The sequence below is a fragment of the Ammospiza nelsoni genome, chromosome 14, assembly GCF_027579445.1.
Source record: "Ammospiza nelsoni isolate bAmmNel1 chromosome 14, bAmmNel1.pri, whole genome shotgun sequence".
NCBI lineage: Eukaryota > Metazoa > Chordata > Aves > Passeriformes > Passerellidae > Ammospiza > Ammospiza nelsoni.
Window position 1 is genome coordinate 15,647,885 of NC_080646.1, and position 21,341 is coordinate 15,669,225.

The 21,341-nt window shown below is 41.6% G+C and overlaps 1 protein-coding gene across 1 annotated transcript; it reads left to right on the forward strand.

Annotated features, from left to right (window-relative positions):
• Positions 1–3,240: 3,240 nt before the first annotated feature.
• On the forward strand, positions 3,241–16,444 carry CRABP1 (cellular retinoic acid binding protein 1). The gene is made up of 4 exons (XM_059482367.1): positions 3,241–3,365; positions 3,801–3,979; positions 6,663–6,776; positions 16,116–16,444. The coding sequence occupies exons 1-4, from the start codon at positions 3,296–3,298 to the stop codon at positions 16,164–16,166; spliced, it is 414 nt and encodes a 137-aa protein (XP_059338350.1). The 5' UTR covers positions 3,241–3,295; the 3' UTR covers positions 16,167–16,444.
• Positions 16,445–21,341: the final 4,897 nt, after the last annotated feature.

Sequence of the window (21,341 nt, forward strand, 5' to 3'; positions counted from 1 at the left end):
TAGAGACTTGAGTCATGTCTGCCAGAGTGATGTTATTCCTGTCCTTCATTTGAGTGATCCAATATGCAGTACTGATCCTAATTCACATTCTTAATTTTTTTTATTACAGCAGTGCTATATACCTTGTGAGTCTTACATCACACCTCTGTTTTCCTTTCCTTTAAGCTTCTTTCCATATTTTCTTCCTTGTCTTTCCTTCCCTCTCCTTCAAACAGTTCAGCATGCAAATGAGTCTCAGAGCATTGAGCTAACTGATATGATCACAGCTTGTAAAATAGAAACTCAGCTCTTACTGACTTTTATATCATTTATTAGTTTATATATAATAAATTGGTGGAACTAGTGCATAAATTGTGTGAGATTTGTTGCCATTTAAGTTACACCTCACTCTGTTGCCTTATCAGCCTAAGTGGGGATTTGTGTTCCACCAGGCAATGGGATTGTTATGCAATGTTTTCATGAAACACCACATGGAAAAACAGAAAGATCATTTTTCTCACTGAGCTTTAGCTGTCTTAAGGGACATAAATACTAGAGATGTTTTGCTTTAAAACTTTTGTTGCAGGAAAGTTAGGTTCCTTTTTACTTTGGAGTTTAACTCATTATGACTTCTAAATTAATTAGTAAAGCCAGAGAAACATGAAGGCTTATTTTTGAGAGAAAGAGGAAAACCATAAATTATTTAAAAGAAAAGAGAAGCAGCATGCAGAAAGGATACAAAAAGAAGTGAAACTCAAAGATTAAGGGGGGAACAACTGTTGGTGACCAGTTCAACTACCGTGTGTACACGAAGAACTATGGGTGAGAGGGAAGTCATTGGCTCTGGAAATGCACATGCTTGTCTCCTGCCTGTGCTGGCAAGAGGGGACCCTCACTCTCAGAGGGGAGCAACTTCTTCTGGAGCTGAACTTTGAAGTCTAATTCTGAATAGTCGCTAAGCCTGCATTACTGGAAGGAAACTGCCTCTCTGTATGAATAAGGTCTGAATGTGTGCACATTGCCACAGAGAGGCAGTTGGACACTCTAGAGTGTAACTGAGCTTTTGTTTTAGAAACTGTATTGTGTAGGTAGAACAGTGCCTCATGGTATTTAGGTAAGATTATAAGGTAAATAAAAATGTAATTTAATATCTCTATGTTTAGGATAAATAGCTCAATGTGCTGCCATTGCAGAATAGAGTCTTTATTGACTGAAGGCATTTCTTCCTTCCAGCCTGACCCACTTTCTAGGTGAAGGGTATTTTGAAGGCTCTCTCTTGGTCCTAATGGAACAGGTCAATGGCCACAGTGCAACACCTGGAACGTGTGTCCTACATCTTAGAGACACTCTCTCAGGTCACATCTGCTGGAATAGTTCCTGTTTGTATCAGCAGGTCAGCAAACAAAAGAGCTTAAGTGGTCCTTTAAACAAGACATTGTCCTTCCTTAAAATCTTCTTCTTTGTTTATTTTCTCATGTAGAGATAGGAGTTCCCATCTGGTTTATGCTGCTCATACTCATTGTCATAGGTAGCTGAGGACTTTGTCCTGCAAAGAGTGAGCCATAACACTTCCACTGGGCTCCAGGTATTCTGGAAGCAGGATTCTGGAAGCAAAGCATGTAGCATGTTTTCAGTGTGCAGTTGGGAAGTTGAAACTGAGGGTCTGAGCAGGGTTCTTCTTCAGTGTTTCATGCAATATAAAGGCTTGGTATGTGTTTGTTGGGCCTGCAGCCTTACATTTGAAAAGCTTAAACCTACTTGCAATAGGAAATTGTTTGTGTGTCTGTCTTTTTTTTCAGAAGTGTTTTTCTCTGAGGGGATTTGAAATTTTAAAGTATTTCAGATGGAGATGAATTTATTGTCATTTACTAAAACAACTGAAGGATGCTTTGTGCTCTGTTTTTTTGTTTTGGGTTTGTATTGCTCTGTTTCTCTTTTTAGACAAACCCTGTTATTGAAAACATATATTCCTCTCTGAAATGTTCATTTCCTGGAAAAAACCAGAATTTTCATCAAAATATTTCCGTTAAAGAGCTATGCCAGGTCTCCAGGGTGTTCTTCTGGAAAAGCAGAAACAAAAATCAGTAGAAGAAGAGTGACAATCAACAGACAAGTACTTGGTTCTGCTCTATGGTTCTTACTCAGGTGAAGTTCTTCCTGGAATAAAAAATGAGAGCAAATTTCAGCATATATAGAACCCTGCCTAACATACTAAAGTAACTCCCAGAACTATTCATTTTCCAGGAGTAAACACATTTTATACATAACTCAAGTAACCTACGAGTTCATTTTACAGAATCTAACAAGTGAAGAATGATTGTGAATGTACCATGAAGTTTGTTCAGCAAAGGTTTTCCTATAATTAAAATACATCTGGCTCTGTTCTGTCTGGGAAATCACAGACCTCTGAATGTTTTGACTATTTCCTTATGCACAATAGCAGCAGAAAAACTCCATATGCCTTAACCTGTCAAATTCTGCTCCATTTTATCATGTGGATAAATCAGCTTTGATAAGGAACTTTAATCTAGCATCTTTGACCTGAAACTGAGGGATTCAAAGCAAACACAATGGAAAGGCTCAGAACAGCATTCTAATCTTCAGCACACTGGTGCTGATTTAAGGAAGTGGGGGAATGCTTTAGGCACTTTGTATCTCTTTGTCCTTCACCCTTCTCGAAGGGGAGACTCGGCTCAGGGTGGTGACAGCTTCCTTCCAGCAGTTCCCTGTCCTGGAAAGGGTTCTGCTCCCTGCCACCCCTCGGAGCTGCTGGCTGTGCCAGTGAGCAGTGCTGCGGGCAGGCTGGCAGCGGGAAGGCCCGAGCATGCAGGGCTCGGGTGAGGTGCGATGGGCTGCTGTGCCTCGGCCCTGCCGTGCTGGGGTCAGCCCAGCGTGAGCCTGGTGGGATAGCCCTCTGCCTTCTCTGCCTGCTTCTGGGGCTTTTCATCACGTCCTCACTGTCCGCCTCATCTGTCGCACAAGTGGCGATCGGGCTCTCGTTCTTGGGCAGCCCCAGGAGGGGCAGCTGTGGAGCCTGCGAGGCAGGCGGGGATGGATGGATGGATGGATGGATGGAGGGATGGATGGATGGATGGATGGGTGGGTGGATGGATGGATGGATGGATGGCCATGACAGGGAGGGGGCCGGCTGTCTGGCGGTGTGATGCTGGCCCGAGGGAAGGGGTGGGGGGCCGGGTGGGTGTGCCCGGCTCTCCCTGCCGCTGCCGCCGCGGTCCGCCCCACTCACAAGGTGCCTGAGCCGGAGAGCGAACAGCAGCGCCGCGTCCCCGCCGCCCTCCGCAGCGCCCGACCCGCCATGCCCAACTTCGCCGGCACTTGGAAGATGAAGAGCAGCGAGAATTTCGACGAGCTGCTCAAGGCGCTGGGTGAGTGGCGGGGGAGCCGGGCCGTGTCCCGCGGGAGGGGACGCGGGGCGGCAGCCGCAGCCGCGCTCCGGTGCCCGGTGTCTCCGGGAGAGCTCCGCGCCTCGGCCGCGGGCAGGAGAGGCTCCCGCCGGTGCGGAGCGTGGCTCGGAGCCCTACCCGGGAAGGGGCGGTCGAGGCACGGCGCGGTCCCCGCCTCACCGGCGGTCCTGCCCGAGGAGCCGGGCTGCCGCTGGCCCGGCGTTCTGCCGCGGGGATCGCTGCGAGAGCCCGCGTGTGCCGCCGGCCGTGCGGAGCCTGCCCGAGCGCCGCCGCTGTGCCGGGGGCTACGCGCGGTGCCCCGGCTCTCGCCCCGCTCCCTGGTCTGTGTGATGCTGGGCGAAGTCAGCCCAGGGCACCGCTGGCCACTTCAAGCTGTTTCCTCCCCGCTTCGCCCAGGTGTCAATGCCATGCTCAGGAAAGTGGCGGTGGCAGCCGCCTCCAAACCCCATGTGGAGATCCGCCAGGACGGGGACCAGTTCTACATCAAAACTTCCACTACTGTCCGCACCACTGAGATCAACTTCAAAATCGGGGAGAGCTTTGAGGAGGAGACGGTGGATGGACGGAAGTGCAGGGTAGGAGGAGAGCTGGGGCATGTGCATATGTGTGGGGGGTGTGTGTGTTACCAAGTTCTTTTTAGATGGGACAAACACATCTGCCGCTCTTTAGATGGGACAAACACATCTCCCCAGACAGTGGCATTGCTGCCCTCCACCCTCTTCTTGAAGCATTCTTGGAGGTTCTTGATGGTCACCACTTCCCTTGTCCCTCTTTTGGGATAAAACTGAAATCTCAAGGCAGCAGGACATGAAAGGTCCTGAAAGCAGAGTTCAGGTATCTGGTTTCCAGCTTGGCAGAGTTTAGTTCTCTTTTGCTTTCCTCTCCCCTGAAGACCTCAGCTGCAGTGAAATCTCTCCCCAGCTTCTGTCCCTGACATGAACATGGGAAGTGGTGGAGCAAGAGAGACCTCAAGAGTCAGGATTTATTGCACAAATCTGACATAGCTTTTGTCTTAGATTGAATCAGATGAGTTCTCAAGCAGGACCACAGACTGTTGGTTGGGGCTGAAATCCTCTTTCACACTCTTGCCACGTGCATATGTCCAGTTTACTGATAGATAGCTCTTTAACAGTGTAAGACAGGCTTTCAGCAGGTGTTGCACCAGACACAGTTACACCATCTCCTTGAGCAGAAGTGCATTAGATGCATTCCCTGGAATTTTTTGGGCTTGATTCTGTGTGTGAGACGCTGCTCCTCTACCTCTGTAACCACTTTTGTGGCTGTGGAGGGGGATTTAAGTCGGCAGCATCTGACACCAGGTTCTTGCTGGTGTAGATATGTGGGATCTGAGATTTGGGGAGTTGGGCTGTGGTCATAGCTGCTCTTTGAAAACCATTATTGAAGGCATGGGTTAGTTATGCCTTCGTCAGAAAGTTTACTCTCATAATTATAAAGGAGTATGTATAAGTGTACATAAAACTCTTATAAAAGAAGTACAAATAAAGATTATCAGAAGGTAGTCTCAAATGAGGATCCAGTTTTAAAAGTATCCAGTGTTGGTAAAAAAATCTACTTTCCAAAATATGATCTCTCCTAATTCTTGGGTCAGCTTTTGAGACCATCTTTATCAATAAAAATTCAGAACTTACTGCTTTCAGTGCAATTGGTGTCAACAGAAACTTATGAAACAAGAAGCAGATTCTGGGAATCAGTGAATATTTAGACCATCCACTTGCTCTCTAGGATGAGTTATCATATATTTAACAGTTTGTCCAGGAAATGTTTCAGGCTTTGTTAATTTATCTTGTTCAACAAAAGTGTCTTCATACATAATGCATATACAATAAATGTGACCCGCTTTCTAGAGAAGGATTTATTGCTGAAGATGGAAAAACAATAATTAGGCTGTAAGCTATGAAAGTTGGAAAAACCTGAAAGAAATGGGTTTTGTGAAGAAGTAAATTTTTTCCATGTGTTGTGAAATTATTTATAGTCCGCTCTCAGCAATAAGTTGTACTGCTGTGTGTATATAACCAAGATGTGGCCACAGAGCAGAAACTGACAGATAATAAAATTATACTCCAGAATGTAGTTTGCAGTATCTGGCAAAACTGCTGACTGGTGATAGATTTTGATATACTTTATGGGGTGGAGGGTTTTGTACTGCCAACTAACTTGATCCATTGTTTGTGCAGACAAAGACGGCATCATATATGCTTGTACTTCAAGGCACAGCTTCTATAACTGCCATTTGAGATGGCTTGTTAGTTTATAAAATCTATTGTTTTGAAAAATATTAAAAAAGTAAACAGCTAATTTTTAATCAAAGTAAAGGGTTTTTCCCTTGGAAAGTCTGTGAAGTGTTAACTTGAATTTAGGCATACATATGCACATGCATACGTGTATATGTACATGTATATAATCATAGGCTAATAAATGTCTGCCCTGTGTAGTTATAAAGTGATTACTTGAACATTCATTACAGGGCATCCTTCTGCACAGCTGTTCCATTGCACTGTGGAGTTCAGTGCTCAAGTGAAAAGCAACAGTCAGGGCTTGCCTGTTTGTGAAAGTTTAACAAAATCATGTCGTTTCGGGGTCTTTTATTTTTCAGTGGTTTCATAGTTGTTATTCAAATGCTTTGAAAAATGCCCAAGGGTATTTCATTCCTCAGACTCACAACCTTAAAAAAGTAATGTCACAAACACTTGAATTCTGACATTTTTTAAAATTTAGCTGTGATTTATTATAGTTTGTTAGCTCAATATGTTTAATAAACAGTTAACTTGGCACAGTGCCATAGAGCAGGAAGTATTGTAAGTGACAAATACTGCATTATTTATGACTACAACTTGATATATACAATTGTTTATGCTTTTACTCTTAGGGGACTCTGTAGTGATAAATAACATGTCAGATCAAATCATCTTTACAAAGATGATTGGGAATGTAGACGCTACATTTGCATGTTCCTAAATTACACTTTCCAACATCAAGCATTTGATGGAAACTGAGTGTCTTCACACTGAAAAGACACATTTGCAATTACTTTGTTACTAATATATTCCTCTTTCCAAAATGCCCCTTCATACCTTAATTTTTATTTCACCACTGATTACTTTTTTTCCTCTGCCTTTGACTATCTATGTGTTGCTCCTTTAGTGGAGAGATTATTCTCACTACTGCTCATTGTTGTTTCTGTCTCATGCTGCTGGGGAATATAATTAATGTATTTCCTAATGGTTTTCTTGCCTGCAGAGTTTGGCCACTTGGGAGAATGAAAACAAGATGTACTGCAAACAAACTCTTATTGAGGGAGAAGGTCCCAAAACATACTGGACTAGAGAATTAGCTAATGATGAACTGATTTTGGTAAGAACCTTGAATTCCCTCAATACATGCACCATATTATCAGGGTTTTTTTGTTACCACATAGTATGAGTTATTATTTTTCTTTACCTAAATCCATCTGGAAGACTACCATTGTTATAATCCTCTACTTTACAATTAATACATTGCTTTTTTTCCCTTTCTTTTCTATTTTTTTTAAAGCAAATGAATATATATGCATGTTCTGACTTGCATTTGATTGTTAAAACTTTCACCATACTAGTACTGGTAGAATAATCACAAGTTGGCCACTTCTGCTCTGTAAATTCACAACATCATCAAAGAATTTGCTTGATTTATTGCAGATTTTCTCTGGTGAAAGTGAGATCAAGGCATTTGACCTCATTTCTGGAGAATCTTCTTTTTAGGCATGTGCATAATACTTCTTATCCATGGTCACATGGCATATAGCAAGGAAGATATGCATGTTGTTAGTATGCTGTAATCCCTCCTGTTCATGAAAAAAATGTCATTGCCTACCATATCTCTGCCACCTTCCCCACTTCCCTGATCACCTCCAAGCCAGATTGAGAATTGCCTTCATGAGTTTCTTAGAAATACAGAGATTTGCACATTTGCTGTCAGCCAGTGTCCCCCCAGTGGTGTGTAAGCTTCCACCTGGCAGCAGGGTGACCGTGGGCATTGTGAGCAGCGCCTCTGCAACCGCCTGGCTGTGCCCACCCTCAGTCACACACGGTTTGTTTATTCAGATTGTGCTTTGTTAATTTAATTAATACTCTAACTTCTGTTAGAGTTCTCTTTGCTGCACCTTTCCTCAGTAGTCACTCCAGATTAATTTACCAGTATCTGCATCTGAGTAAAGACACGGCAGCACAGTTCAGCTCGAGTTCAGAATCATTTTATTGCACATGTTCTAACTAGTGAATTCTGGATAAATAGTTGATTAGACTGTTATGCCTCATCAGTTTGGACATGGAAGACAGGCTCCTGGAGTGGTGGATAAGAAAACATCAAAGCAGGGAGGTTTTATTTTTTAGCTATCACACTAACTGAACCTCTGCACTTTAAAAAACAAACAGCCTCCCAAGTGTTTCTCTAAAGCAGATGGAGTTCTGTTTTTAAGATTGTATCTGAAACAAAAACAGGGCCCAAACCTAACCAGGTATAAACAAAAAGCTTCTAAGGTGTTAATATTATTCCAGACATCTTGGAACTGTTCACCCACATGAGGACATGTGCTGTTAGTGAAATCACACTGGTTTCTAATGAATGAATACTCCAATGCTGCATAATTTCTTTTGACTCAACCACTGGAATGCTTTATATTATCACAAAACTTTAGGAGGCAAAGTACTTTGATCTCTTCTTTGGATCTTTAGATGAAATGCAGTGGACAAAATATATTCTCTAACTAAAAGTTATTCCTATAACTTTTCCAGCTTTCTAACAATACATTTCTGTAGTTTAGTATTAAAGCAACAAGCTGGAGAGGCAGCTGTTAAATAAAGTGCACTGCTCCGAGCAAAGCAAGAAAGCCGCTCATAATACAATTGCCTCCTGCTAGCAGCAATGTGAACTTACCCTGCTGGGGAGGAACAATGAACCTGGATAAAAATCTAGAGGGATTCGAAGATTTAAAGCCAACTAACCTTTTTTCTTGTTTAATACAGTCTGTTGAGCTTTTGTGAATTAATTATTTTTCCAATTAGGAGACAAATTAGAACAACTTGCTTCTTAGTAAAATATTTTCTTTTATAGGAACTGAGAACTTTCAGTAAGTTGGTTTCCTGGTTAATTTCCTTGCCATTAGAATATACATATTTCTTTCAATCTGTGTATGTGTAGATTCAACTTCCAGTTATTACATATTGTGTATAAAAGAACCTAAATAATATGCCTAGAATTTGTTATTGCAAATACTTCTCTTAACACTACCAATCAAGCCACCTCTGAGAAGAACTTTGTGATTGTGAAGCTAAACCACTGGAAGACCTCGAGTCTTTCAATGTAAAGAAAGCTCTCACTGAATCATTATTTGAGTGCTTTTTAAGCCTGTCAATTTGCAAATTTCCCTCCTAAACTAAGAAAACCCGAATGGCATGTACTGTTTTGCTAGCAATCTAACACCTGATGTTACAGTGATTTCCTCTCCCTACTCCTATCTAAAATGATCCTGATTTATTTGCAAGGGCTTTGTTAACTCTTTTCTGGTTTCCATTTCCCCAGACTGATCCCCTTCCTGTCTCAGGCAAGCTGGAATTACATTCATTGCTTGTAATGTGTGATTTTACTGTGACCATTATGAAAATTTGGTATTTGTTTCCAAGTGATCCGGATCATTCTCTCTTCACTTTTACTATTCAATAAGATATACAGTTTCTCCTACCTCTTTTGCTTTATAAAGTATTATGACAATAATTCATCCTCAGGACAAGCATTTTCAAGCCCTTGTGGCATTTGATGGGACTGAATGTACAGATCTTTTAAATATGTGGGTTAACATTCAAGATCTGACAGCCGAAAACTCAGTAATGAGGTGGTTTTGAGAGTAATGGTGGTGTGAGACCTCTGGTCCTTTGCAGAAGCTGAAATGGCCCTTCTGGAAAAAAAAAAAAAAAAAAAAGGAAAAAAAAAATCTGAAAATTAAATCTTATGGGAGGCAACAAAAGGTTCTACTGGTTGGAGAGAGACAGAAGAGGAGAAGCTACATTTTCTTATCTGTGGTCCCTCATTTTAAAGCCCCAGAACATTCCTTCAGAGAATTGGGCTTTAGAAGCTAAACTATTTGAAGGGATTGGCTGAGGTGTGTTCAGCAGCTGTAAAAGGGAACAAGGTAGGAATAAGAGCCCTTAGTGAAAAGACTCTGTTGATCTCATGCCCATCCACAATGTTTGGGTTTTTCATCACTCCAGTGAACAAAGATTCGACATTAGATTATTTTATTTTATGCTTGGCGAATTTCCTTGGATCTGAGTCTGCAAACCCCCACTTCTATCTTACTTCAAAACCAAGATCGCAATGAGAAGAAGAGATCTCTGTATTCTTCTTTTAAAGCCCTTTGTCAGTCATCAACCACTTTAAAATATTTGGGTGTTACAGATGAAACTTAAATTGATTTCTTTCTTCTCCCACCCCCACAGCTTTCTTAGGGATCTTTAGAACCTGAGATTAATTCTCATTCACTTTTGCTGTCCATATTGCTTCAAATATTTAACAATTCCCATCTTCACACTTCTCAAATCTCCCTGCTTACCTAACAAATGTTATCTGTTCCTTTGCTCTCTCTGATGTGCTTCAGTAAGGCTCTGCTTCTGTTTCTCCATTCAAAAAATTCTTTCAAGAAGTCTTGAGACTCCTTATTCACTATTAGATGCAGTTGCAGAAGAAATCAAGAAAAGTCATGCCCAGTTTGAAAGAAGTTGCAAGAAAGAATGTAAACTGTGTTAGACTTTAACATGAATTGAAGAAAGGCTTGGGGTGACAGGCAGGGGGTAAGAAATTAGTTTTACTGTGTTAGTATTGGCTCCATAAATGTTGGATCTTTGCCACATAATTTTGATCTGAAATGCTGCATTGCTTAGGGGATCCATTTGATTATAGTATTTTCCTAGTGTAAGACTATATTTTTCTCTCCAACACAGCATTATTAAATAAAATGCATTTATTAGCCTATATAACAATAAAAAAAAATAATCAGTGTTTAATTGCCATGACTACCACAGAGCTACAATAGAAACCATATTACTCTATAGTTATCAATCTTTCTTGCATCCTGGCAGAAGAATTCCTTGTTCTTCAAAGATATTTCCTTGGAGTAAAATGATGGTCTTGGAAGTGACATCATGTTCTCTGGTACACAGATGCTGAGCACACACTGTTTAGTTAGCAAAGGTTTTCTTTACCTTCAGTTGCCTTCAGTTCTCCTTAACTCCTTGCAGCATGGAGAATAAAATTGCTCTTATTAGTAGATAAATAATATTTGCCTCATACAATGACAGGTGTAGGCCTGAAGTCCTGCTAGAAAAAGAATTCTTTCAGCTAAGGAAGGGGAGGATCGAGTTCTGCATTATAAAAAGATGGTCTGAAAACTAGAACATGGATCTAAAACTAGAACATTGCAACATCTTTTATCAGAGCTGTTTATTCTAATCTCATCTGATGCACTAGCTGGGATCTCAGCCCTGCACTTTTAAAATTACTGAATAATGTAGATAAAAATTACATGGAATGTGCAAGCAAGGGAGGGTGGAAAGGGTAGTTCCCCACTGAAGTTGACATTTATTTGTCTTGACTGCATCTTTATATTGTATTGTGCTTTAGGATTGTAATGCATACACGGAGTTAGGATATCTGTATTTACAACTCTGCATTCATAAACTACACTTGGATTAGCATTTGAGCAATCAAGATCAGAATATAACACAAAAAATATATATTTCTTTTATTTGTTTGAAAATTATGACCTGGAATGAAGTGCCTTTTCTTCCCTTTATTATGCTCACAATGTTTTTGTTGTGGCTGTGTGTTTTTGTCAGGGACATTAATGAGCTATCAATCACTTATGTAAGTCAGCAGAACAAAAGATCTGCTCTTTGCAAAGTTGAAGGATACTGCTTACAAATATCAGCTATTCAAATGAGATGCATTTATATTCAAACCTTAGGTGCATTGCTGCTTTCACAGCTGCTCATGCCTCTATCGATTTAAGTTTAATTTGTAACACACAAACGTTTTAAAGTGGATGATTACTGAAGAGGGGCTTTAAGAACAGCCTCTGAGCACATTTTACACAGTTCACCTATCACACAGGGGTTCTCAGAATCAATTGTAGCAAGGGTCAAAGATCAGAACATTGGTGGGGGTTCAAGCATGGTTTCTAGTCTACATTCCCTCTCAGAAAAATCAAGATTAAAACTAGTGAGCTGTGGAGCCTAGATGAGCGAGTGAACATTTTTTAAATTATTTTGCTGACTTCTGAAATTAAATATAGTATGTGAGAAGGGTCAATGCAGATTTGGAATGAGATTTTGCAGCGGAATGCTGGAATGTGTGATGTGCCTAAGCCTTGTATCAAACTGTGTCAAACTACCTAAGTGTTTAACTTTTCTATAAGTTTTAGAGAGTGATCTTATATAAAATCAATTCTCAAAAGAAGGGTCTAGCCATATCAAGCTCAGGATGAGGGGGTGGCTGCTCTTCCATTAGAGCAGCCTTGACAGAAGTTCAGAAACCTGTAATAATGCATGCATGTGTGTTGCATGGGCCTAATGCTTTAATTTACTCTTTGCCATGAGCAGATTTACAAGGGGGCTTAGGGATCTATAGCCCCTGCTCATTACTGCAGCCTTGTCTGGATCACATCCCAAACAAAAAAAGAAGCCAAAGCCCTTTGCATTTTGGCTGCACCCGATCCTGAATGCAGCCTTTTTTAATATCACTTGTAGCTTAGATGTTCTCTGTGCCCTGGCTTTCATCTCTACCTGGGAGATATCATTGTCTCAGATCTGTGTCCTTCATTTGCTGCATAACTTTGAAGAAACTGTATAATATAGCAGTGCTCAAACACAAATACTGACATTTAGGCCCCTTGAGAAATTGCCTCATTTTGCATGGTGCTATCAATTGATGTCCTGAGGAACATGAGGTTTTGAATTGGGTGATTTGCTATTAATAGACAAGCTTGAAAGTGGAGGCTGCACATTCAGTGACTATGGCCGTGTAAGGATCAACCTCTTTCTTAAAATTTTGTAGGAGTCAGGAAGAGAATGGAAACAGGCAACATGCCTTTGTTGTGAAGATTTATATCTTTATTCTAGATAACATGGAAGTGTGCACATGGACAAAGCCTTTTCTGAGGACTCATTTAAGTAATACCTTCTTTTCTCCATCATTTTGCTGATGGATTCTGTCTTCCTTTTGTAAGTTGCCTCTGCATTTTGATCAGTCATGAGCAGATAAAGGGATTTTTGCAAACAGTGGCAGAAGTGATCTTTCCCAGGTGATTGTTTCAATGACACTCTTCCTTATACTGTGTCTCCACTTACCACAAAGCCTCCTCAGTAAATATTTATAAAGAAGGCCTTCAAAAAGGAGATTTGCTCCTACAGAAATATATTACTGCCCTGTAATTCTCTTTTAATCTCTCATGATGTCAGTGGTCATCAGATTTTGAGTGAACTGAGAGAGGTCAATTTATTGGATTATCCCCTGTGCAGGGCTTTGTTTGCAGTGTGCTTTTGGACTCTTAGCTACAGATTATGACAAGCTAAGTGACAATTCTGTAATTTGCAGTCATTGCACATTTAAAATCCTATTTTAGATTTAGATAGAAGCCTTGCCTTGTAGCGTTTTATGAGATAAGTGGGACCTTTCCAAGCTGATGAGAAGGTGGTGTTTGAAAATCCTGCATCTTCCTGTTACAGCTGAATTACAATTTGGTAGCATTGCACTTTTTTCAGTTGCTTTGATGAAACTACAACACCAAATAGCCAGGATTGCTCATTCTCTTTTCATTTGGAAGTTCTGCTGCTTTGAGTCATGGAAATCTTTAAAGTCTGCCTATTGGGTCAGGAACTATAACTTCTTTTGAGTCTAGAATTAAAACCACTAAACTGCTTTATCCTACCATTGAGTACAAGGATTTAAATGTGAAGAACAGAGGAATAGCACCCTTTGGATTTGGATCCTCCCCTGACCCTGGGCCCAGCTGTACATTAGACATTTCTGTGAGTTACCACAAGAAAAAGAATGCAGCAAGTTTGAACATATTCCTCCTTGCTTGCTTTAGTAACACTGAGTGGAGTTTTATGAACAAATGATAGTGAGTCATGATAAGATAGGAAAACACTTTTGTGGAAGTCCACATTGAAACCTGTACATTACTGTGATAATAAAGCCCTTTATATGTTTCAATTATGTTGTTAATCATCTAAATGTATATAAGGTATGAAATCCAAGTGCTAAAAAATGCAGTTTATTCCTAAAACAGGTCAGAGGCCACATAACCTAAGCTGGATCTTCAAGGAAAGGATGTCTTGGTTGTTTGAGAAGTGCACAGTGGTTACATGTTGTAATTGTGCTTTGCATGATTTCCATCTCTTTGCAATCCAGATTTAAAGATATTATTGTGTTAAATTATAGTGGTTTTAGTTTCACAGACTCTGAGAATGGTGTGTTGTGGAGTCCTTGTGTGGAGCAACTGATTTTTTAAAATTTGGATTCCCTGAAAATGTCCATATTTTCTGCACTTCATTTTTGTCCACAGTAATTTGGATGTAGTCCTTTGCCTGAAATTTTCACAAGTCCAGAAGTCTAGCTGGAGCTGGATGCTGGAAGTACAAAGTGAGGAGTCTGTGTCCTGTGTCACAAACATGCTGAGCTGTGACTCTCTGTGGTGCTGCTACTCACCCATACTACTGAGCTTTTCCAGAAAGTCCTATGTCTTTTTTCTTCCTCCACAAATTTTAGTCTTTATTTCCACACTCTGTCCTGTAAATCTCCCGAGGAAGCTGCCAGTCAGACTGCACTGATGTCTTAGGAGCAAGCTCTGCCCAGGAGCACAATCTTAGAACTGGGCACTGCAATTTCAGAAGCTCAGATCCACAGTGGCTTCCTTGCAGTATGAATCACATCTATTTCCATCTACTCCTCCCTGCAGTGCTCCTTCTCAATAGAACTGCTGAGCTGTTCTGAGAATAACTGCTGTTGCTTAGCTTTAGGGGAAGGAGTTTCTCCTTTAACTTGCCTGGAAGAATGGACATAAATTTGTCAGGGAGGTTAGATGAGTTTTGGCTGCAGCCTTTCTCATTAAATTGACTGATGTGACACAAATCCCCACCTCACGGCGTGGCTGCATGGCTGTGCAGCTCCAGCTCTCACACTGGGGCTGTGCCAGCTCTGGGAGAACACTACACAGGAATTGTTTTACTACTGTTTATGATTTGTGTTGAAGTAGCAGCAGGGGACCCAAGGCTCCCTGTGCTTAGCAGTGCCTGAGTGTGAAAGACAATCACTATTGCAGGGATCTTGCAGTCTCCACAGAAAACCTTGAGCCCTGGATGGTCTTGACTCTTACTTCCTCTCTCTGGCAAAACTCCTGCTGAAATAATTTTGCCTTTGTGGATAATTTGGAAATGTTGAAGGAAGCCATAATAAGGGTATTTGCAGCTGGTGTTGTGAACATTAGAGAACTACCCACATCTTTTAATGTTTATTTTCAGGTGTATTAATGTAAAATCTAAAAATATATATTAAGCACTGATATGATATTGATATGCATAAAAACAAAGTCTGTATCTCCAAAATACTAACAGACTTGTGTCCCCAACAAAGTGAACAAAGTATAAGCCAGGGTCAGTTTTAAAGCCAAGTCTTTTCAAATATTGGCCAGAACAGGTGTAGAAAGCATTAAGACAAATAGCCCAGTTGAATTTTCATAATGCACTGGGGTAGTTCCTAATGCATGCTTTTCAGTGAGACCTTGGCAGTGACCACAGCCAGACATCCCAACTCAGACCTTGTTAGTGCTGAGCTCAAAACCTTCTGTCTGCATGGCTGAATGTGAAGAAGCTTTTTGCAGTCTCTATTTCCTCACTCTTGCCCCTATTGTCTCCTTCATGCTTCATTGCTCAAATTTTAGCCTGCCGGACCTGAAATTACATACAAACACTTTGGGATTCAGGTGGCTTTCTCAGACAGCCCCACAATCACTGTCCTGCCTACATGTTCTGATAATCTGTAGGGTCTTCCAGATCCTTCTCATGGCTAACAAACTCACTGGGTAAGGGCACAGTGTCTGAAGGAAGGTTGTCATTGACACTGCCCACACTCCAGCCTGGAAGAGAGGTTGGTATCCCAGGAGGAGCTGTCAGCTACTTGCAGCAGCACTGTGTTTACAGGTGTACATTCTCCTGGTCTTCATCTTTCCTCCACTGACTTCATTTGCCTGCTTGGATTTATATCTGCAAATATCAAAGAATACCTTTGGAACATGCCATCTGAATTCCCCCTCAGCATTTCTAGTTCAAAGTGCCGCAACTGTTTCTAAATATAACAACAGTACATTCGGAATTCACTTTATTTTCTCATGTTTATTTATCAATTCATGCCAAGAAACTACAGAAAAAGAGAATTTATGCATCATTTATCATTCTGACAAAATCCACCCTGCCTTGAAAAACAGGTCATTTACATTGCATTCCTCTTTCAAAATGATTTCTGTCTTTACTCTCATCTGTCAAAAGACATAAGAAAAAGTATTTCTGCTGTAGAACTAGTTACTTTAGTAAAAATAACACTTTGAAATGGTGTTAAATATTTGCTGGTTCAATCTCTTTTGATTGATTTTTATTTCTTTTCCAGACCTTTGGTGCTGATGATGTTGTGTGCACAAGAATTTATGTAAGAGAATAAAAGCATCAATTTACTTGTCATCTGGGATGAAGTGGAGAACTGTGAAAACCCCCAGTACAACGAGTATCTGTGTGTGCTGTTACTAAGGCAGTGTTGTATGTGACCGTGTGTGCTAGATCTGAACCCAGATCCTCTGTTAAGTGTATTTTGCTTTCAGTTTTCATTTCAGACACTATTCCTCTCCACTTTTATGCCATCAATTTTCATGTCTGCTTTGTATTTTGTAGTTGTCACTTGCTATGGTTTCCTTGGTTATTAAACGTATTGGGCATAACTCACAGCTGGTTGGGGGTGTTTTTAATTGAAAACCCAGCAGTGCTTTGGTTAGGACTGATGCACTTTTTACCCTCTGCTGAAGTCAGTGTGGAGTTCCCCTGCTGGTGACAGGTCCTGTGCAGTCAGGGAACACCTCCTAGGGCGACACCAAGGGATGGAGAGCAAGTGGATGGCAAGGCCTTTCAAAGAGCTGCAGGCTGCTCTCTTGAACCCAGAGCTCTGCTTCTTTCCTTCTTTCTGTCCTCTCTCCTTCTTCCTCCTCTCTCTCTCATGTCCTCTCTTCCTCCCTTTTGAGGAATAATTCATGTATGCTGTGATTGCTGGGACTGGGGTTAAGCTGAACCAGACAAGACAAGGTGAGATCTCTCCCCTTTCCTGCTACAGGACAAATAACACCGTGATCATGACTAATACTCATTGTCATCACACCCAAGCACCTCAGGCCTGATCAGAGAGCCAGAAGAATCTGACAGACTTTACTTGTTTTGGCCATATAAAATTAAAGCTGAGGAATGCTGCTTTTCTCCTACCTTCTCTCCTGTGACAAAGAGAATTTCCAATGGCTTCAGTCCCCCTCCATGTTACAACTCTCACTTCTGGTGATTCAGCCTTCAATTCTTTGAGCAACTAAGTGTTTCACAAAGCAGGGCCATAGTTCAAGAATTAAACCCCCCCCCATTTAATGTATTTATTCTGGCTCAAAGTTCTGGCCACAGCACTATCAAGTATTAGATTCAAACTGAGCAGACATTCCACTAATGAACCAGATAATCTTCAGTTCTTCAGCCTTGGAAATGTCTGGAGATTGAGACTAGGAGCACTTATTTCACTGCAATATCCAATATTATCTGACCAGCTTTTATCTTTACAAGAGTAATTTTTCTGCTCCATGTTGCACAGTAATATAAGATTTTTAAGAGGTTCAATGTTAGCAGAATATATGTCCTGTTCACTGGATTCTGCTCACTACTCACAACAGGAACATAGGACCAAAACTTACTCATCTTGAGCATTCATGAAAAATGACTCTCTCTCTTCATCCCTCACATAGCTATGCAGAGAAATCCCCTTTGATAGGATTGCTGAACTGCCATGAAGAAATCAGCCAGCTGTTGTGTTTATTGCAATGTGGCCTACAGAAGCACAACAGGAGAGAAACATGTAGTGTTTTCTGTCTCCTCTGCTCTGACAGGTCATGCTTGCTTTCTCTGCCATCAGCACTCAAGATACCACATTGCAGCTGAAAGGAGCAATCTGAAAGGAGGGTTCTTTTCTTCCACACTCTAACCTTAAGCCAAATCCTGTTTCTGAGACCTTTGTTCTATTGGTATCAATTAAATAGAGTGCATGCTGGCCAACACTGAGGCAGGGGCTGAAATTAGTTCATTGAGTTTGGAAGAAGATAGAAAAGAAAGATAGATCCCTGTCTTCCTCCCTCTTGTTTTTGTTCTTATGCTACCCTCCTGTAAGAACAAAACCAAGAGAGAGGAAGACAGAGATCTATCTTTATTTTCTATCATCTTTTAAGATTCAAATTAAACTACTTGGGTGTTTTGTTATAAACAAGTTCCACTTCAGGAGTATCTGGATCTGCTTGTGCAATCAGCTGTGCCAAAGGGACTCCACAAAAAAGTGCCAGGTTTTCAGCTCTCTCAAAGCTGCTCAGGGATGCAGACAAGACTGTCTTGCCACATCAAGGCTGAGCAGTCAATGACAGTGTGTTGCAGGACATATTGGCACAAGTCATATCCCAGAGCACCAGGAGCCCACCAACACCACAAAGGCTTTGCCTCCACCACCAAGAAGTTGTGTGGTGGATGTAGAGGATGGTACAAGCTGAAGAGGCAAGTAGTAGAGACAAAGCCAGTGAGTAGCAGGGCTCTTTTGCCATTCCAAGAAAAATTGCCACTCTTAGCAATTATATTTTCCACCTGTGTCTAAAACAGCCCTAATGCCCAGTTTGTGAGGGTTAGCAAGGCATTGGCGTGGGCCTCAAACTGTCTAAAGCCAGTGAGTGCATTTAACGGAAGTAGCGATTTCTGTGTTCCTCTTCTAGGAAGGCTCAAGCTAAGCTGTTGTGCTGCTCAAGCAAATGTCCTTCAGAAAACTTTCCCAAAGTTTCCCAAAAACTGGAAAATCCCAAGTCAGGTTTCCATCCAGTTGGCAACTACTATCCAAGTAGTAAAGCATGAGCTATGTAACGAGCTTGTAGGAGTTATGATTAAAAACAGGCTCTGGAGACGTGAGCAGCCCTGAATAACTGGGAACTTTCTTCTTACAGGCTTGAAGCTGTTCTCCTAAGCTTCATTTGCAGTCTGGCATGACAGAAGTTCCTTTCTTTAATAATTTCAGTGTGGAAGCTTTACCACTTGACTTTTGTGAAGTTATAATAAACTTACTAGTGCATGGGTAAATTCCTATGAACAGAGACTAGAACTGGTCCAGGGTGTTAGTTTTATGGCTCATTGTTGAAAGTGCAAAGGCCAAATTGCATTTTGTGAGTCCTCTTGGATTTAAAAGCCTTCAAATCTAGGCAGTAAAGGATTTGGAGTGAATTTATTGGCGAAAAGCCTTGGAGTTGTCTCCTGCTTTTTTTTTTTCATTGCTGAGATTAAGCTCCTTTGGGAACATGGATGTTGAATAATGCCATGGCAGCCAACAGTGTTATCCAATTTTTGTGTAAAAAGTAATGAATTCACATGCACACACACACTCCTAGATGAGGTGATGGAAGCAGAGTAGAGTTACTGTATTGTGTTGCATCCACAAAAATTAAGTTTCGTGATGTCTGAGTGTTAAATGGTTCCTTAGCAGAATGGGGTCCTGAAAGCTTCAGGTGGCTGCTCTCTGCACACAGGAGGGAGGGACTTCTATAGGCAAAGGTGCCTAAAAAACCAAAGGACAACGGAGCGCCTGAGGGTTACATAAATGGTTTGTTGATTAATTGATAGCATATGGATGTCTGAAAAAGGCCCCAGGGATTTCACAGATATTGTCTTCCCAATTCAAGTCAAAGTGACACTATCTGTGGCTCAGTTCAGTTGCTCAAGCGGGGACAGAGCCTGGCTCACAGTTACCTGTATCAGTGGGCAAGCAGAAACTTCCCCTGACTCTTCTGTGTTCTAAGCAACACTTTTGTCACTTGGGCTGGAAACCCTCTGTGGTTCTAAGCACTGACTGGTGACAAACCTGGCCCACCTCCATCTGGATGGCTGCTGATTGACCACTGGATGCATAAGCACCAACCCCCATCTGCTGTCTTGCACATCCCTGTGCCCTACAAGCCAAACTCCTGAGCTCTGCAGGATGATGGTGATGGCCAAAGGACTTCTGACCGTAGAAATGAATGCATGAGGGAACTTTCCTTGTGAGTGTACTACATCCTGCTGTTTATGTTTGAGAGCATTTCTCCACACAAAGGCAGCACAATACAGCCAGCTAAGAAGGTGAAAAGTCTTCCTCCTTGAAAGCTTTGCCTTGCCATTGTCTGAACAGTCCTTGAATGGATACAGTACAAGTGAGTATTCAGTATTATGCCTAAACATAACTTTCCACAGCTGTTTTAGATATCCTCTGTATCCAAGACATCTGCACAAAGCAGGCTCTTCAGGGGAGCTGTACCTTTCTTTGGAAGGACAGCAGGAGATCAGGGACAAAGCCTGAGGACATCACAACTGGGGTGGCTGTGACTGGGCAAGTGACTGCCAGCCCCTGTCCCTGCAGGCTTGGGACTGAGCACTGCCCAGGCCATGCAGATAAGCAACTGCTACAGGGAGACAAAGAAAGGGTTCTAGGGGTATCTGCAGCAACGTGGCACATGGGGAACATCTCACAACAACGAGTGGGACGCTAGGATCCAGTGGCCATGTTCTCTGCCCTAAGGCAAGAAGAGTTCAATTCAGGATTTTCCTTTGATTTTCTATACTTTATTCTTAAGCTGCTTTCATAAAACATTTATTGTTTTTCTTCAGGAAAAATAAACATTCTAACCAGTAAACAGATCAGACAGTGAAGCTGGAATCAAAATAATCCACAGTGGGAGACTCAAAATACGAAAAAAATTCTCAGCAGGAATGTGACACCGCATTGAATAGTTCAGTTCACAGATATCTGTCTCACCAGCTCTTTTTGTGTGGATCAGAGCTATCCCACTGCGTGCTGTATGCTCTGAAGACCTAGTGCTGCTTTAGCTCAAGTGATCATTTCTTGCACACCTGAGTGCAAAGGGAACATTTCTGCTAACAGGAAGCCCCAAATCCCACATGGCTACAGAATCCAGTCTTTGAATATTTTTAAAATACATGCTCTCTGAGCACTGCCATGTCAGAATTGGGACAATCTGATGCTCTGCCGATGTGATTTGTGGCAAGCACACAGTTCTTTGGCCATGGTCTCAGAACAAAGAGGAACAAGGCAGTTAAACTCTTACAAGCTTGAGTAAGATTTGCCATTAGAATTTGCTGTACAGTCACACACTGCAACCAGAAAAGGAGATGGTGAGGCTTGAAATGGTTTCTGCAACAGACAATACCACAGTCTTCTGCCAGATACTGCTCTCTCCTGCAAAAACCAGTGGCTCATGAGGAGAGGCAGTTCAGTTACTCAAGCAGAAAGGATGTGACAGCCTAGGTGACTGTCTGAACTACAGATTCCTTAAAAGCCCTGCAGATAATTATCTCAACATTAATCTTCACAGGATGTTCATGTGGAGCTGGAGGACTGATTTCATCATAAGTCTGATGAGTTCACAGAAAGTTTTCAAGGTGCCGAAGCTTTTGTGTCTAAGTAGCTGCTGGTGGTGGGAGATAAAGGTGCAATTGGAGCTGTAGTGTTCTTACAGAATTGCAGATAGGAACAGCTGTAGTGGGGCAGTGTAAAGGTCCTCTCTCCTCCAGAATT

What these genes read in the sequence shown, in the direction of transcription:
- CRABP1 (XM_059482367.1), top strand. Translation starts at nt 3,296, where the DNA reads ATGCCCAACTTCGCCGGCACTTGGAAGATGAAGAGCAGCGAGAATTTC. An exon ending in CGAGCTGCTCAAGGCGCTGG is followed by an intron (nt 3,366 to 3,800) that starts GTGAGTGGCGGG and finishes CGCTTCGCCCAG; the next exon opens with GTGTCAATGCCATGCTCAGG. An exon ending in CTAATGATGAACTGATTTTG is followed by an intron (nt 6,777 to 16,115) that starts GTAAGAACCTTG and finishes TTTCTTTTCCAG; the next exon opens with ACCTTTGGTGCTGATGATGT.